Source organism: Pseudophryne corroboree, chromosome 3 (assembly GCF_028390025.1).
Source record: "Pseudophryne corroboree isolate aPseCor3 chromosome 3, aPseCor3.hap2, whole genome shotgun sequence".
Taxonomy (NCBI): domain Eukaryota; kingdom Metazoa; phylum Chordata; class Amphibia; order Anura; family Myobatrachidae; genus Pseudophryne; species Pseudophryne corroboree.
In genome coordinates, this window is record NC_086446.1 from 323,499,435 (window position 1) to 323,518,336 (window position 18,902).

The window sequence follows — 18,902 nt, forward strand, 5'->3', positions numbered from 1 at the left end:
GCCGTGGCCACCAGGTCCGATGGACCGACCCCAAATAACTCCTCTTCCTTTATACGGCAATACACCTTTGTGCCGTTTGGAATCTGCATCACCTGACCACTGTCGTGTCCATAAACATCTTCTGGCAGATATGGACATCGCACTTACTCTTGATGCCAGAGTGCAAATATCCCTCTGTGCATCTCGCATATATAGAAATGCATCCTTTAAATGCTCTATAGTCAATAAAATACTGTCCCTGTCAAGGGTATCAATATTTTTAGTCAGGGAATCCGACCAAGCCACCCCAGCTCTGCACATCCAGGCTGAGGCGATCGCTGGTCGCAGTATAACACCAGTATGTGTGTATATACTTTTTATGATATTTTCCAGCCTCCTGTCAGCTGGCTCCTTGAGGACGGCCCTATCTATAGACGGTACCGCCACTTGTTCTGATAAGCGTGTGAGCGCCTTATCCACCCTAAGGGGTGTTTCCCAACGCGCCCTAACTTCTGGCGGGAAAGGGTATACCGCCCATATTTTCTATCGGGGGAAACCCACGCATCATCACACACTTCATTTAATTTATCTGATTCAGGAAAAACTACGGTAGTTTTTTCACATCCCACATAATACCCTCTTTTGTGGTACTTGTAGTATCAGAAATATGTAACACCTCCTTCATTGCCCTTAACGTGTGGCCCTAATAAGGAATACGTTTGTTTATTCACCGTCGACACTGGATTCAGTGTCCCTGTCTGTGTCTGTGTCGACCGACTAAAGTAAACGGCCGTTTTAAAACCCCTGACGGTGTTTTTGAGACGTCTGGACCGGTACTAATTGTTTGTCGGCCGTCTCATGTCGTCAACCGACCTTGCCGCGTGTTGACATTATTACGTAATTCCCTAAATAAGCCATCCATTCCGGTGTCGACTCCCTAGAGAGTGACATCACCATTACAGGCAATTGCTCCGCCTCCTCACCAACATCGTCCTCATACATGTCGACACACACGTACCGACACACAGCACACACACAGGGAATGCTCTGATAGAGGACAGGACCTACTAGCCCTTTGGAGAGACAGAGGGAGAGTTTGCCAGCACACACCAAAAACGCTATAATTATATAGGGACAACCTTATATAAGTGTTTTCCCTTATAGCATCTTTTTTATATATTTCTAACGCCAAATTAGTGCCCCCCCCTCTCTGTTTTAACCCTGTTTCTGTAGTGCAGTGCAGGGGAGAGCCTGGGAGCCTTCCCTCCAGCCTTTCTGTGAGGGAAAATGGCGCTGTGTGCTGAGGAGATAGGCCCCGCCCCTTTTTCGGCGGCCTCGTCTCCCGCTCTTAACGGATTCTGGCAGGGGTTAAATATCTCCATATAGCCCCCGGAGGCTATATGTGAGGTATTTTTAGCCAAAAATAGGTTTTCATTGCCTCCCAGGGCGCCCCCCTTCCAGCGCCCTGCACCCTCAGTGACTGCCGTGTGAAGTGTGCTGAGAGGAAATGGCGCACAGCTGCAGTGCTGTGCGCTACCTTAAGAAGACTGAGGAGTCTTCATGCCGCCGATTCTGGACCTTCTTCTTGTTTCAGCATCTGCAAGGGGGCCGGCGGCGAGGCTCCGGTGACCATCCAGGCTGTACCTGTGATCGTCCCTCTGGAGCTAATGTCCAGTAGCCAAGAAGCCAATCCATCCTGCACGCAGGTGAGTTCACTTCTTCTCCCCTAAGTCCCTCGTTGCAGTGATCCTGTTGCCAGCAGGACTCACTGTAAAATAAAAAACCTAAGCTAAACTTTTCTAAGCAGCTCTTTAGGAGAGCCACCTAGATTGCACCCTTCTCGGCCGGGCACAAAAATCTAACTGAGGCTTGGAGGAGGGTCATAGGGGGAGGAGCCAGTGCACACCACCTGATCCTAAAGCTTTACTTTTTGTGCCCTGTCTCCTGCGGAGCCGCTATTCCCCATGGTCCTTTCAGGAACCCCAGCATCCACTAGGACGATAGAGAAATTATAATATTTATAACTGCTATAAGGCAGCAGCATTATCAGAAACCAATATTAAAGCATAAAAAGATATGTCTGTGCAGCTCTCCATGTTATAGCGTGGCTAGACAGAGTAGATAAAGAAATAAGTTCATCATTTTTTTACAATCCCACATATGGGATATCTTGCAGATGAGTTGATGTATGACAGTACTTTTCTTTGCCATTATGCTCTACTTCTGGACACAGAACAAGGAACGTTGTTCTCCAATTCTGCAAAAGCTGTAGAAGAAGATGGCACATATGACAGATAAGCACTCTAAGCGGCAGAATCAATTAAGCGCGAGCTGCCGATATGCATTTATCAGTGCATTTCTGTAGTCAGATTTTGCGGGATCAGGTCTGAAGATTGACACTGTCTAGGTCGACAATGTTTAGGTCGACCACTATAGGTCGACAGGGTTGGAAGGTCGACAAGGTTTCTAGGTCGACATGTCAAAAGGTCGACATGAGTTTTTCACAATTTTTTTTTCTTTTTTTGAACTTTTTCATCCTTAACGATCCACGTGGACTACGATTGGAACGGTAATCTGCTCAAAGCATGGCGAGCAAAGCGAGCCATGCGAGGGGAGACGGTGCACTAATAGGGGTTTCCGGTCACTCTACGAAGAAAACACAACCCCCCCCCCCCAAAAAAAACCTCATGTCGACCTTTTGACCTGTCGACCTAGCACATGTCAACCTTCCAACCCTGTCTACCTAGTGACTGTCGACCTATAGTGGTCGACCTAAACATTGTCGATCTAATGATCCACACCCGATTTTGCTTGCACCTCCATAGGCTGAGAGCACAATCCGTCTTCTGTGAGTCAATGCCTGGTTCCGCCAGCTACCACACTAAATAGAGTCTAGCCCCAACTCTAAAAGCTGACAGACGGTAGAGAATAGACTGTCTAAACGGGATGCAGTTAAAATGCCGGTTGTCGGGATCCCGTCGTTCAGGAGACCGACACTGGAATCCCAACAGCCGATGAAACAACGACATACGAAATCCCGACTGCTGCCCAGTATACACACTCGGTTGGTGGGTCCACGCCACCAACTGAGTGGGAAAGAACCTGTGGCGAGCACAGCGAAGCGAGCCACCGGGCCTGAAGCGTGGCGAGCGCAGCGAGGGGACTCGCTGCCGGGATGCCGGCATCAGTATACTGACGACACATCTAAACCACTCCAGTGCATTATAATATTTGTGTGAAGAGCATTGTGTGGAGGTACGACAACTACCATTTGTTGTCCTTGGTGATTATGCTTTTCATTGATGGTCCAAGCTGACATCATCTTAGACAACATTGCAAAGATATTTGAAGGGGTAAAGGCTAGTCTAGTTCTTCCACAACTGATTTGGCAAACCATTGTTGGATGGACCAAACTTTGTGCACAGAGGAACGGTCATGCTAAAACAGAGAAGTACCTTGTTTTGATGCCAAAAGATTGTAACTAGCTCCGTCAAATGTAATATCATATGCTATTGCATTAAGATTTCTCGTCAAAGGTAAAGTACGGAACACATCATATCCCATTGACTGTACGCATTTTTGCAGGAAGCATTCTGTTGGCAACCATCAAACCCAGATTCTTCCACAACACTGCAAATGCATTTCCACGTTCCATGGTCCAATGGTTGGTTGATGTGCTTACACTACTCCAGCCAGTGTTTGGCTTTACGTATGGTGATCTGTGGCTTGTGTGTAGCTGCTCAGCCCAGGAAACCATATCCAAAAAGATTCTGCTGAATGCTAAAGTGCTTTGGAAATCATCTTGTGAGCCTCTGTGGCCCAAAGCTTCACAGATGAGCTTTTGCTGCGCCAAGATGTTAAAACTTCCCAATAACAGCACTCACAGTTGACCAGGACATGCACTTTAAGTAATGGTTTTATATGGTTGGTTAGACAAATAATAACACCAGGAATATTCTTTTTTCAAACTAAGTAGACATTTGTAATTTACAGTGACAAATAATAAGATTTTACTCACCGGTAAATCTATTTCTCGTAGTCCGTAGTGGATGCTGGGACTCCGTAAGGACCATGGGGAATAGCGGCTCCGCAGGAGACTGGGCACAACTAAAGAAAGCTTTAGGACTACCTGGTGTGCACTGGCTCCTCCCACTATGACCCTCCTCCAGACCTCAGTTAGGATACTGTGCCCGGAAGAGTTGACACAATAAGGAAGGATTTTGAATCCCGGGTAAGACTCATACCAGCCACACCAATCACACCGTATAACTCGTGATACTATACCCAGTTAAGAGTATGAAATATAACTGAGCCTCTCAACAGATGGCTCAACAATAACCCTTTAGTTAAACAATAACTATATACAAGTATTGCAGACAATCCGCACTTGGGATGGGCGCCCAGCATCCACTACGGACTACGAGAAATAGATTTACCGGTGAGTAAAATCTTATTTTCTCTGACGTCCTAAGTGGATGCTGGGACTCCGTAAGGACCATGGGGATTATACCAAAGCTCCCAAACGGGCGGGAGAGTGCGGACGACTCTGCAGCACCGAATGAGCAAACTCTAGGTCCTCCTCAGCCAGGGTATCAAACTTGTAGAATTTTGAAAATGTGTTTGACCCCGACCAAGTAGCTGCTCGGCAAAGTTGTAAAGCCGAGACCCCTCGGGCAGCCGCCCAAGAAAAGCCCACCTTCCTCGTGGAATGGGCTTTCACTGATCTAGGATGCGGCAGTCCAGCCGCAGAATGTGCCAGCTACAGATCCAGCGAGCAATAGTCTGCTTTGAAGCAGGAGCACCCAGCTTGTTGGGTGCATACAGGATAAATAGCGAGTCAGTTTTCCTGACACAAGCTGTCCTGGAAACATAAATTTTCAGGGCCCTGACTACGTCCAACAACTTGGAATCCTCCAAGTCTTTAGTAGCCGCACACACTACAATAGGTTGGTTCAAGTGAAAAGCTGATACCACCTTAGGGGGAAACTGGGGACGAGTCCTCAATTCTGCCCTATCCATATGGAAAATCAGATAAGGGCTTTTACATGACAAAGCCGCCAATTCTGACACACGCCTGGCCGAAGCCAAGGCCAACAGCATGACCACTTTCCACGTGAGATATTTCAAATCCACGGTTTTAAGTGGCTCAAACCAATGCGACTTTAGGAAATCCAACACCACGTTGAGATCCCAAGGTGCCACTGGAGGCACAAAAGGGGGCTGAATATGCAGCACTCCCTTAACAAATGTCTGAACTTCAGGCAGTGAAGCCAGTTCTTTCTGGAAGAAAATCGACAGAGCCGAAATCTGGACCTTAATGGAACCCAATTTTAGGCCCATAGTCACCCCTGACTGTAGGAAGTGCAGAAAACGTCCCAGCTGAAATTCCTCCGTTGGGGCCTTCCTGGCCTCACACCACGCAACATATTTTCGCCATATGCAGTGATAATGGTTTGCGGTCACTTCTTTCCTAGCTTTAATCAGCGTAGGGATGACTTCCTCCGGAATGCCCTTTTCCTTCAGGATCCGGCGTTCAACCGCCATGCCGTCAAACGCAGCCACGGTAAGTCTTGGAACAGACAGGGCCCCTGCTGCAGCAGGTCCTGTCTGAGCGGCAGAGGCCATGGGTCCTCTGAGATCAGTTCTTGAAGTTCCGGGTACCAAGCTCTTCTTGGCCAATCCGGAACAATGAGTATAGTTCTTACTCCTCTTTTTCTTATTATCCTCAGTACCTTGGGTATGAGAGGAAGAGCAGGGAACACATAAACAGACTGGTACACCCACGGTGTCACTAGAGCGTCCACAGCTATTGCCTGAGGGTCTCCCGACCTGGCGCAATATCTTTCTAGCTTTTTGTTTAGGCGGGACGCCATCATGTCCACCTGTGGCCGTTCCCAACGGTTTACAATCAGCTGGAAGACTTCTGGATGAAGTCCCCACTCTCCCGGGTGGAGGTCGTGCCTGCTGAGGAAGTCTGCTTCCCAGTTGTCCACTCCCGGAATGAACACTGCTGACAGTGCTAACACGTGATTTTCCGCCCATCGGAGAATCCTTGTGGCTTCTGTCATCGCCATCCTGCTTCTTGTGCCACCCTGTCGGTTTACATGGGCGACTGCCGTGATGTTGTCTGACTGAATCAGTACCGGCTGGTTTTGAAGCAGGGGTCTTGCCTGACTTAGGGCATTGTAAATGGCCCTCAGTTCCAGAATATTTATGTGTAGGGAAGTCTCCTGACTTGACCATAGTCCCTGGAAGTTTCTTCCCTGTGTGACTGCCCCCCAGCCTCGAAGGCTGGCATCCGTGGTCACCAGGACCCAGTCCTGTATGCCGAATCTGCAGCCCTCTTGAAGATGAGCACTCTGCAGCCACCACAGCAGAGACACCCTGGTCCTTGGAGACAGGGTTATCAGCCGATGCATCTGAAGATGCGATCCGGACCACTTGTCCAACAGGTCCCACTGAAAGGTCCTTGCATGGAACCTGCCGAATGGAATTGCTTCGTAGGAAGCTACCATTTTTCCCAGGACTCGCGTGCAGTGATGCACCGACACCTGTTTTGGTTTCAGGAGGCCTCTGACTAGAGATGACAGCTCCTTGGCTTTCTCCTCCGGGAGAAACACTTTTTTCTGTTCTGTGTCCAGAACCATCCCCAGGAACAGTAGACGTGTCGTAGGGACCAGCTGTGACTTTGGAATATTTAGAAACCAACCGTGCTGTTGTAGCACCTTCCGAGATAGTGCTACCCCGACCAACAACTGCTCCCTGGACCTCGCCTTTATCAGGAGATCGTCCAAGTACGGGATAATTAAAACTCCCTTTTTTCGAAGGAGTATCATCATTTCGGCCATTACCTTGGTAAATACCCTCGGTGCCGTGAACAGACCAAACGGCAACGTCTGGAATTGGTAATGACAATCCTGTACCACAAATCTAAGGTACTCCTGGTGAGGATGGTAAATGGGGACATGCAGGTAAGCATCCTTGATGTCCAGTGATACCATGTAATCCCCCTCGTCCAGGCTTGAAATAACCGCCCTGAGCGATTCCATCTTGAACTTGAATTTTTTTATATAAGTGTTCAAGGATTTCAAATTTAAAAATGGGTCTCACCGAACCGTCCGGTTTCGGTACCACAAACATTGTGGAATAGTAACCCCGTCCTTGTTGAAGGAGGGGCACCTTGACTATCACCTGCTGGGAATACAGCTTGTGAATTGCCTCTAGCACAGCCTCCCTGTCTGAGGGAGTTGTTGGCAAGGCAGATTTGAGGAAACGGCGAGGGGGAGACGTCTCGAATTCCAGCTTGTACCCCTGAGATACCACTTGAAGAATCCAGGGATCTACCCGTGAGCGAGCCCACTGATTGCTGAAGTTCTTGAGACGGGCCCCCTCCGTACCTGGCTCCGCCTGTGGAGCCCCAGCGTCATGCGGTGGACTTAGAGGAAACGGGGGAGGACTTTTGTTCCTGGGAACTGGCTGTATGCTGCAGCTTTTTCCCTCTACCTCTGCCTCTGGGCAGAAAGGACGCGCCTTTAACCCGCTTGCCTTTTTGTGGCGGAAAGGACTGTACCTGATAATAAGAATTTACTTACCGATAATTCTATTTCTCGGAGTCCGTAGTGGATGCTGGGGTTCCTGAAAGGACCATGGGGGATAGCGGCTCCGCAGGAGACAGGGCACAAAAAGTAAAGCTTTAGGATCAGGTGGTGTGCACTGGCTCCTCCCCCTATGACCCTCCTCCAAGCCTCAGTTAGGTACTGTGCCCGGACGAGCGTACACAATAAGGAAGGATTTATGAATCCCGGGTAAGACTCATACCAGCCACACCAATCACACTGTACAACCTGTGATCTGAACCCAGTTAACAGTATGATAACAGCGGAGCCTCTGAAAGGATGGCTCACAACAATAATAACCCGATTTTTGTAACTATGTACAAGTAATGCAGATAATCCGCACTTGGGATGGGCGCCCAGCATCCACTACGGACTCCGAGAAATAGAATTATCGGTAAGTAAATTCTTATTTTCTCTATCGTCCTAGTGGATGCTGGGGTTCCTGAAAGGACCATGGGGATTATACCAAAGCTCCCAAACGGGCGGGAGAGTGCGGATGACTCTGCAGCACCGAATGAGAGAACTCCAGGTCCTCCTTAGCCAGGGTATCAAATTTGTAGGATTTTACAAACGTGTTTGCCCCTGACTAAATAGCCGCTCGGCAAAGTTGTAAAGCCGAGACCCCTCGGGCAGCCGCCCAAGATGAGCCCACCTTCCTTGTGGAATGGGCATTTACATATTTTGGCTGTGGCAGGCCTGCCACAGAATGTGCAAGCTGAATTGTATTACACATCCAACTAGCAAAAGTCTGCTTAAAAGCAAGAGCACCCAGTTTGTTGGGTGCATACAGGATAACAGCAAGTCAGTTTTCCTGACTCCAGCCGTCCTGGAACCTATATTTTCAGGGCCCTGACCACATCTAGCAACTTGGAGTCCTCCAAGTCCCTAGTAGGCGCAAGACACCACAATAAGCTGGTTCAGGTGAAACACTGACACCACCTTAGGGAGAGAACTGGGGACGAGTCCGCAGCTCTGCCCTGTCCGAATGGACAAACAGATATGGGCTTTTTTGAGAAAAAAACCACCAATTTGACACTCGCCTGGTCCAGGCCAGGTCCAAGAGCATGTTCGCTTTTCATGTGAGATGCTTCAAATCCACAGATTTGACTGGTTTTAAACCAATGTGTTTTGAGGAATCCCAGAACTACGTTGAGATCCCACAGTGCCACTGGAGGCACAAAAGGGGGTTGTATATGCAATACTCCCTTGACAAACTTCTGGACTTCAGGAACTGAAGCCAATTCTTTCTGGAAGAAAAATCGACAGGGCCGAAATTTGAACCTTAATGGACCCCAATTTGAGGCCCATAGACACTCCTGTTTGCAAGAAATGCAAGAATCGACCGAGTTGAAATTTCTTCGTGGGGCCTTCCTGGCCTCACACCACGCAACATATTTTCGCCACATGTGGTGATAATGTTGTGCGGTCACCTCCTTTCTGGCTTTGACCAGGGTAGGAATGACCTCTTCCTGAATGCCTTTTCCCTTAGGATCCGGCGTTCCACCGCCATGCCGTCAAACGCAGCTGCGGTAAGTCTTGGAACAGACATGGTACTTGCTGAAACAAGTCCCTTCTTAGCGGCAGAAGCCATAAGTCCTCTGTGAGCATCTCTTGAAGTTCCGGGTACCAAGTCCTTCTTGGCCAATCCGGAGCCATGAGTATAGTTCTTACTCCTCTACGTCTTATAATTCTCAGTACCTTAGGTATGAAAAGCAGAGGATGGAACACACACACCGACTGGTACACCCACGGTGTTACCAGAACGTCCACAGCTATTGCCTGAGGGTCTCTTAACCTGGCGCAATACCTGTCCCGTTTTTTGTTCAGACGGGACGCCATCATGTCCACCTTTGGTAATTCCCAACGGTTTACAATTATGTGGAAAACTTCCCCATGAAGTTCCCACTCTGCCGGGTGGAGGTCGTGCCTACTGAGGAAGTCTGCTTCCCAGTTTCCATTCCCGGAATGAAACACTGCTGACAGTGCTATCACATGATTTTCCGCCCAGCGAAAAGTCCTTGCAGTTTTTGCCACTGCCCTCCTGCTTCTTGTGCCGCCCTGTCTATTTACGTGGGCGACTGCCGTGATGTTTTATCCCACTGGATCAATACCGGCTGACCTTGAAGCAGAGGTCTTGCTAAGCTTAGAGCATTATAAATTTACCCTTAGCTATATTTATGTGGAGAAAAATCTCCAGACTTGATCACACTCCCTGGAAATTTTTTCCTTGTGTGACTGCTCCCCAGCCTCTCGGGCTGGCCTTCGTGGTCACCAACATCCAAAACTGAATGCCGAATCTGCGGCCCTCTAGAAGATGAGCACTCTGTAACCACCACAGGAGAGACACCCTTGTCCTTGGATATAGGGTTATCCGCTGATGCATCTGAAGATGCGATCCGGACCATTTGTCCAGCAGATCCCACTGAAAAGTTCTTGCATGAAATCTGCCGACTGGAATTGCTTCGAAGGAAGTCACCATTTTTTTACCATGGCCCTTGTGCAATGATGCACTGATTTTAGGAGGTTCCTGACTAGCTTGGATAACTCCCTGGCTTTCTCTTCCGGGAGAAACACCTTTTTCTGGACTGTGTCCAGAATCATCCCTAAGCACAGGAGACTTGTTGTCGGGATCAGCTGCGATTTTGGAATATTTAGAATCCACCCCTGCTGTTGTAACAGTATCCGAGATAGTGCTACTCCGACCTCCAACTGTTCCCTGGACTTTGCCCTTATCAGGAGATCGTCCAAGTAAGGGATAATTAAGACGCCTTTTCTTCGAAGAAGAACCATCATTTCGGCCATTACCTTGGTAAAGACCCGGGGTGCCGTAGACAATCCAAACGGCAGCGTCTGAAACTGATAGTGACAGTTCTGTACCACGAACCTGAGGTACCCTTAGTGATAAGGGCAAATTTGGGACATGGAGGTAAGCATCCCTGATGTCTCGGGACACCAGATAGTCCCCTTCTTCCCGGTTCGATATCACTGCTCTGAGTGACTCCATCTTGATTTGAACCTTTGTAAGTGTTCAAATTTTTTTAGATTTAGAATAGGTCTCACCTAGCCTTCTGGCTTCAGTACCACAATATAGTGTGGAATAATACCCCTTTTCTTGTTGTAGGAGGGGTAATTTAATTATCACCTGCTGGGAATACAGCTCGTGAATTTTTTCCCATACTGCCTCCTTGTCGGAGGGAGACCTTGGTAAAGCAGACTTCAGGAGCCTGCGTAGGGGAAACGTCTCGACATTCCAAACTGTACCCCTGGGATACTACTTGTAGGATCCAGGGGTCCTGTACGGTCTCAGCGTCATGCTGAGAGCTTGTCAGAAGCGGTGGAACGCTTCTGTTCCTGGGAATGGGCTGCCTGCTGCAGTCTTCTTCCCTTTCCTCTATCCCTGGGCAGATATGACTCTTATAGGGACGAAAGGACTGAAGCTGAAAAGACGGTGTCTTTTTCTGCAGAGATGTGACTTAGGGTAAAAACGGTGGATTTTCCAGCAGTTGCCGTGGCCACCAGGTCCGATGGACCGACCCCAAATAACTCCTCTTCCTTTATACGGCAATACACCTTTGTGCCGTTTGGAATCTGCATCACCTGACCACTGTCGTGTCCATAAACATCTTCTGGCAGATATGGACATCGCACTTACTCTTGATGCCAGAGTGCAAATATCCCTCTGTGCATCTCGCATATATAGAAATACATCCTTTAAATGCTCTATAGTCAATAAAATACTGTCCCTGTCAAGGGTATCAATATTTTTAGTCAGGGAATCCGACCAAGCCACCCCAGCTCTGCACATCCAGGCTGAGGCGATCGCTGGTCGCAGTATAACACCAGTATGTGTGTATATACTTTTTATGATATTTTTCCAGCCTCCTGTCAGCTGGCTCCTTGAGGACGGCCCTATCTATAGACGGTACCGCCACTTGTTCTGATAAGCGTGTGAGCGCCTTATCCACCCTAAGGGGTGTTTCCCAACGCACCCTAACTTCTGGCGGGAAAGGGTATACCGCCCATATTTTCTATCGGGGGGAACCCACGCATCATCACACACTTCATTTAATTTATCTGATTCAGGAAAAACTACGGTAGTTTTTTCACATCCCACATAATACCCTCTTTTGTGGTACTTGTAGTATCAGAAATATGTAACACCTCCTTCATTGCCCTTAACGTGTGGCCCTAATAAGGAATACGTTTGTTTATTCACCGTCTACACTGGATTCAGTGTCCCTGTCTGTGTCCGTGTCGACCGACTAAAGTAAACGGGCGTTTTAAAACCCCTGACGGTGTTTTTGAGACGTCTGGACCGGTACTAATTGTTTGTCGGCCGTCTCATGTCGTCAACCGACCTTGGCGCGTGTTGACATTATCACGTAATTCCCTAAATAAGCCATCCATTCCGGTGTCGACTCCCTAGAGAGTGACATCACCAATACAGGCAATTGCTCCGCCTCCTCACCAACATCGTCCTCATACATGTCGACACACACGTACCGACACACAGCACACACACAGGGAATGCTCTGATAGAGGACAGGACCCACTAGCCCTTTGGAGAGACAGAGGGAGAGTTTGCCAGCACACACCAAAAACGCTATAATTATATAGGGACAACCTTATATAAGTGTTTTCCCTTATAGCATCTTTTTTATATATTTCTAACGCCAAATTAGTGCCCCCCCCTCTCTGTTTTAACCCTGTTTCTGTAGTGCAGTGCAGGGGAGAGCCTGGGAGCCTTCCCTCCAGCCTTTCTGTGAGGGAAAATGGCGCTGTGTGCTGAGGAGATAGGCCCCGCCCCTTTTTCGGCGGCCTCGTCTCCCGCTCTTAACGGATTCTGGCAGGGGTTAAATATCTCCATATAGCCCCCGGAGGCTATATGTGAGGTATTTTTAGCCAAAAAAGGTTTTCATTTGCCTCCCAGGCCGCCCCCCTCCCAGCGCCCTGCACCCTCAGTGACTGCCGTGTGAAGTGTGCTGAGAGGAAAATGGCGCACAGCTGCAGTGCTGTGCGCTACCTTAAGAAGACTGAGGAGTCTTCTGCCGCCGATTCTGGACCTCTTCTCGTTTCAGCATCTGCAAGGGGGCCGGCGGCGAGGCTCCGGTGACCATCCAGGCTGTACCTGTGATCGTCCCTCTGGAACTAATGTCCAGTAGCCAAGAAGCCAATCCATCCTGCACGCAGGTGAGTTTACTTCTTCTCCCCTAAGTCCCTCGTTGCAGTGATCCTGTTGCCAGCAGGACTCACTGTAAAATAAAAAACCTAAGCTAAACTTTTCTAAGCAGCTCTTTAGGAGAGCCACCTAGATTGCACCCTTCTCGGCCGGGCACAAAAATCTAACTGAGGCTTGGAGGAGGGTCATAGGGGGAGGAGCCAGTGCACACCACCTGATCCTAAAGCTTTACTTTTTGTGCCCTGTCTCCTGCGGAGCCGCTATCCCCCATGGTCCTTTCAGGAACCCCAGCATCCACTAGGACGATAGAGAAAATACGGTGCTTTCTTTGGCTGTGAGGGAACATGGGGTAGAAAAGCTGACTTCCTAGCTGTCGCTGTGGAAACGAGGTCCGAGAGACCATCCCCAAACAACTCCTCACCTTTATAAGGCAAAACTTCCATATGCCTTTTAGAATCTGCATCCCCTGTCCACTGCAGAGTCCATAACCCTCTCCTGGCAGAAATGGACATTGCACTTATTTTAGATGCCAGCCGTCAAATATCCCTCTGTGCATCTCTCATGTATAAGACTGCGTCTTTTATATGCTCTATGGTTAGCAATACAGTGTCCCTGTCAAGGGTATCAATATTTTCCGACAGGGAATCTGACCACGCAGCTGCAGCACTGCACATCCATGCTGAAGCAATAGCCGGTCTTAAAATAATACCCGAGTGTGTATATACAGACTTCAGGATAGCCTCCTGCTTCCTATCAGCAGGCTCCTTCAGGGCGGCCGTATCCGGAGACGGTAGTGCCACCTTCTTTGACAGGCGTGTGAGCGCTTTATCCACCCTAGGGGATGTTTCCCAACGTGACCTATCCTCTGGCGAGAAAGGGTACGCCATTAGTAACTTTTTAGAAATTACCAGTTTCTTATCGGGGGAAGCCCACGCTTCTTCACACACCTCATTTAATTCATCAGATGGGGGAAAAACCACTGGTAGTTTTTTCTCCCCAAACATAATACCCTTTTTTGTGGTACCTGGGGTAACATCAGAAATGTGCAACACATTTTTCATTGCATCAATCATGTAACGTGTGGCCCTATTGGAAGTTACATTAGTCTTATCGTCGTCGACACTGGATTCAGTATCCGTGTCGACATCTGTGTCTGCCATCTGAGGTAGCGGGCGTTTTAGAGCCCCTGATGGCTTTTGAGACAGTTGGGCAGGCACGAGCTGAGAAGCCGGCTGTCCCACATCTGCTATGTCGTCAAACCTTTTATGTAAGGAGTTGACACTTTCACGTAATTCCTTCCACAAGTCCATCCACTCAAGTGTCGGCCCCGCAGGGGGTGACATCACATTTATCGGCATCTGCTCCGCCTCCACATAAGCCTCCTCATCAAACATGTCGACACAGCCATACCGACACACCGCACACACACAGGGAATGCTCTGACTGAGGACAGGACCCCACAAAGCCCTTTGGGGAGACAGAGAGAGAGTATGCCAGCACACACCAGAGCGCTATATAACACAGGGATTAACACTATAACTGAGTGATTTTCCCTTATAGCTGCTTATATGTATACTACTGCGCCTAAATTTAGTGCCTCCCCTCTCTTTTTTACCCTTTGTAGTCTTGAAACTGCAGGGGAGAGCCTGGGAGCGATCCTTCCAGCGGAGCTGTGAGGGAAAAATGGCGCCAGTGTGCTGAGGGAGATAGCTCCGCCCCTTTTTTGGCTGACTTCTCCCGCTTTTTTATGGATATCTGGCAGGGGTATTTTTCACATATATAGCCTCTAAGACTATATTATGTGAGTTTTATGCCAGCAAGGTGTTTAATATTGCTGCTCAGGGCGCCCCCCCCCCCCCCCCCAGCGCCCTGCACCCATCAAGTCTTCTGCCGCCGATTTCCAGGACCATCTTCTTGCTTCTGGCTCTGCCATAATAAGTGTGGCATCTAGGGAGCTTGAGGGTTTGTTCACATTTACTTTTCAGTCGCTAACAAGTGAAACCCACTTTATAAAGAGAATTAATGCTTTCTCCTGGACTTACACCATTATGTACTTATGGGCCCTACACATTGAGCGATACGCCGCCGAGCTGCCCGACGGCGGAGAGGGCAGTGACGGGGGGAGTGAAGTTTCTTCACTCCCCCCCCATCTCCATAGAAGTGCAGGCAAATATGGACGAGATCGTCCATATTGGCCTGCATGTGTGGGAATGTGTCCTGTTTTACAGGACACATTCCAGCTGCAGCAGCCAGAGCGCCTGTGTCCCCTGCGGGACATGGGTGTGGTGCACATGCACAGGCAACGGGGCACCAGCGATGAATGAGAACGAGGCCGCGCATCGTTCATCGCTGCTGCCTCCACACTAAAAGATATGAACGGTGTCTCGTTCATTAATGAACAAGATCGTTCATATCTTTCACTAATATCACGCAGTGTGTAGGGTGCATTAGTTAGAAATTAATTTTCACATGATGGATGGAACAGCACAACGCAGGTTTTACCTGACACCCCATAGAAGTGTGGAGGAAAACTTGTGATACTGGCGTTACTGTATCTGCCTGTGTGAGTAGCGAGAACCGTGGAGACACTTGGCTGTACATCACCAGGAATCGAAACACCCCCCCCCCCCCCACAAATAGCCAACACTACATTTAATCTTTTAGGGACCAAATGGGAGCACTGCTGGAACGATGGTACAGCAGCACGCTGGGAACACAAAATCCCTCACAGGAGTGCATACAATAGAAGTGCTAGCTACAGTACGGGTTCAGTATGATTTACCGACGGACACAATACTGACGGTCATAATCCCAACAGCCATTGACCGACAGTCAAAATACCAACATTCATTATGCTGACATGTTCAAAATGCCGACAGTCAGAATACAGACATTTGAAATGCCGACATTTCAAAATACCGACATGAGTTTTCCAGGGAGGGGGGGTTGTTTTATTGTGGACTTAGGTCAACATGGACACAGTGCAAGTGTACCGCTGCACTCACCATGCTTTGGGTGCGGTGCCTCGCTGTGCTCAGCAGACTATTATATTCCCCCTCCACTGGGATGGTAAAGTATGAACAAGTCTGTTTTTGAGCACAAACTCCTTAAAAACGCATGTCGGCATTTTGAACATGACGGTATAATGAATGTCAGTATTTTGACTGTCGGTATTGTGTCCATCAGTAAATCAACTGCTACCCCTACAGTACATGTAAACTACATTAATAATGAATTACTAAAATGTGTCTAGAGTATGTGTTACTGATACAATCTACCAGCACTGTCTGAGAAAGCCTGGTTGGTAATGATCACCCAATGAGAAGAATTTGGGCAATATCTGTGTACCTTTAGAACGTAAGCTCTGGCAAGCAGGGCCCTCCTAGTGTTTCTTCCTGTCCCATAGATACACTACCTCAACCTACTGGCCACATCTGTAAAGCTGGATGTGTTATTCTGTGTACTCTGCTTTGTATGTTGTACTGTAGGGCGCTGCAGAGATTTATACTTATACATAATAGCTAATGAGACACCTGTATTTCTACTCAATTTTATTTGATAGCTGCAGCTAAAGATGCGGGACTGGTCGCATACATGTATAAATCTGTGATCTGAAAGCAGTCTAGAGCCTTAAAGACAGGTACTGTACACACAGTAGCATAGCCGTCTTCTGCAGGAACTAACCTACCCCAGCCTCCCATACAGGCTGCGCTGCTGCTCTCAGGTATGGTACAGGGATGCACCAGTCCATAAATGACATGCAGAACATGGAAGTGTCCCGCTACTGAGCCCGGCCGGCGCAGCGCAGAGCGTCCTGCAGTGCCCGGCCGGCGCAGGACCACGCGGAAAGCAGAGGCGCAGCGCAAACTAAATAACCCGGCAGGTAACGGGCACGCTGCTCCCAGGGAAGCTTCGCACTCACCCATGGCGGCACAGGGGAAGCGGTCCCGGGCTTTGTCCGTGTCCCGGCGCCTCAGGCCCTCACTGGGCGGTCCCAGTTCTACTCCAGTCGCTTCCCGTTACGTTGACGTCCAAGGCCTACACTCCCCCTCCTCCTCCCCGGGTCTCCTGTCATGCCCGCACTGCCCCGCAGGCGTCTCCGGGTCACCTTATATCCGGGTGTCCTCGGTCTTCGAGCGCCCCAGGACGCACGCAGGCGCAACTCCACACTGCACACAAGACAGTACAGCTGCCAGTCAGCGCTGGGCGGGACACCCAGTAGCCAATAGGGAAACAGATCCGTTCGTGGAACGCAGAGCTGCAGATGGGCGGGGCTTACGGTGACAGCTGTCACTGACGCGGGGCAGTGCGTATGTCGCCATAGTAACAACAGAAGCGATGGCATACGTATGGTAGATGCTAAATCCTAGTGGGCTAAGGGACCTGTGACGTCAGGGGGCGGAGCAAGGACGGCAGGATACTACTTCCAGTATCCACGCCACCTACTATTACCTTTAGTAATTAGGTGGCGAGCAAAGCCCGTGCCCGCGAGGGTCCTTTTCTGGACCCTTTGCCGAACTTGCTCCTCCCCTTCTCTTGCGTGTCACGTGGGTCAAATGTCCCTTAGCCCACTAAAAAATAGGATTTTAATACCAACCGGTAAATCCATTTCTCTAACGTCCTAAGTGGATGCTGGGGACTCCGTCAGGACCATGGGGTTTAGTGGCTCCGCAGGAGACAGGGCACAATAATAAAAGCTTTAGGATCAGGTGGTGTGCACTGGCTCCTCCCCCTATGACCCTCCTCCAAGCCTCAGTTAGTTAGATCTTTGTGCCCGGCCGAGAAGGGTGCAATCTAGGTGGCTCTCCTGAGCTGCTTAGAATAAAAGTTTAAGTTAGGTTTTTTATTTTCAGTGAGTCCTGCTGGCAACAGGCTCACTGCTACGAGGGACTTAGGGGAGAGAAGTAAACTCACCTGCGTGCAGGATGGATTTGCTTCTTAGGCTACTGGACACCATTAGCTCCAGAGGGAGTCGGAACACAGGTCTCACCCTGGGGTTCGTCCCGGAGCCGTGCCGCCGACCCCCCTTGCAGATGCCGAAGTTGAAGAGGTCCAGAAACAGGCGGCAGAAGACTTTCAGTCTTCATAAGGTAGCGCACAGCACTGCAGCTGTGCGCCATTGTTGTTAGCACACTTCATACCAGCGGTCACTGAGGGTGCAGGGCGCTGGGGGGGGCGCCCGGGGCAGCAATGTATTATACCTTTTCTCTATCGTCCTAAGTGGATGCTGGGGTTCCTGAAAGGACCATGGGGAATAGCGGCTCCGCAGGAGACAGGGCACAAAAGTAAAGCTTTTACAGGTCAGGTGGTGTGTACTGGCTCCTCCCCCTATGACCCTCCTCCAGACTCCAGTTAGATTTTTGTGCCCGGCCGAGAAGGGTGCAATTCTAGGTGGCTCTCATAAAGAGCTGCTTAGAGAGTTTAGCTTAGGTTTTTTTATTTTACAGTGATTCCTGCTGGCAACAGGATCACTGCAACGAGGGACAGAGGGGAGAAGAAGTGAACTCACCTGCGTGCAGGATGGATTGGCTTCTTGGCTACTGGACATGAAGCTCCAGAGGGACGATCACAGGTACAGCCTGGATGGTCACCGGAGCCACGCCGCCGGCCCCCTCACAGATGCTGAAGCAAGAAGAGGTCCAGAATCGGCGGCTGAAGACTCCTGCAGTCTTCTTAAGGTAGCGCACAGCACTGCAGCTGTGCGCCATTTTCCTCTCAGCACACTTCACACGGCAGTCACTGAGGGTGCAGGGCGCTGGGGGGGGGCGCCCTGGGAGGCAAATGAAAACCTTTAAAAAGGCTAAAAATACCTCACATATAGCCCCAGAGGCTATATGGAGATATTTACCCCTGCCTAAATGTACTAAATAGCGGGAGACGAGCCCGCCGAAAAAGGGGCGGGGCCTATCTCCTCAGCACACGGCGCCATTTTCTGTCACAGCTCCGCTGGTCAGGAAGGCTCCCAGGTCTCTCCCCTGCACTGCACTACAGAAACAGGGTATAACAGAGAGGGGGGGCAGAATAAATGGCAATATATTAATATAAAAGCAGCTATAAGGGAGCACTTAATCATAAGGCTATCCCTGTCATATATAGCGCTTTTTGGTGTGTGCTGGCAGACTCTCCCT

The 18,902-nt window shown here is 49.4% G+C and overlaps 1 protein-coding gene across 1 annotated transcript in view; it reads right to left on the minus strand.

The window, feature by feature from the left end:
• Positions 1–16,995, minus strand: part of MAP3K3 (mitogen-activated protein kinase kinase kinase 3) — a 117,213-nt gene extending 100,218 nt beyond the window's left edge. The window contains exon 1 of the mRNA XM_063959539.1: positions 16,697–16,995. Coding sequence (XP_063815609.1) covers positions 16,697–16,700 — 4 coding nt within the window. The 5' untranslated portion in view covers positions 16,701–16,995. The remainder of the gene's footprint in view (positions 1–16,696) is intronic.
• Positions 16,996–18,902: the final 1,907 nt, after the last annotated feature.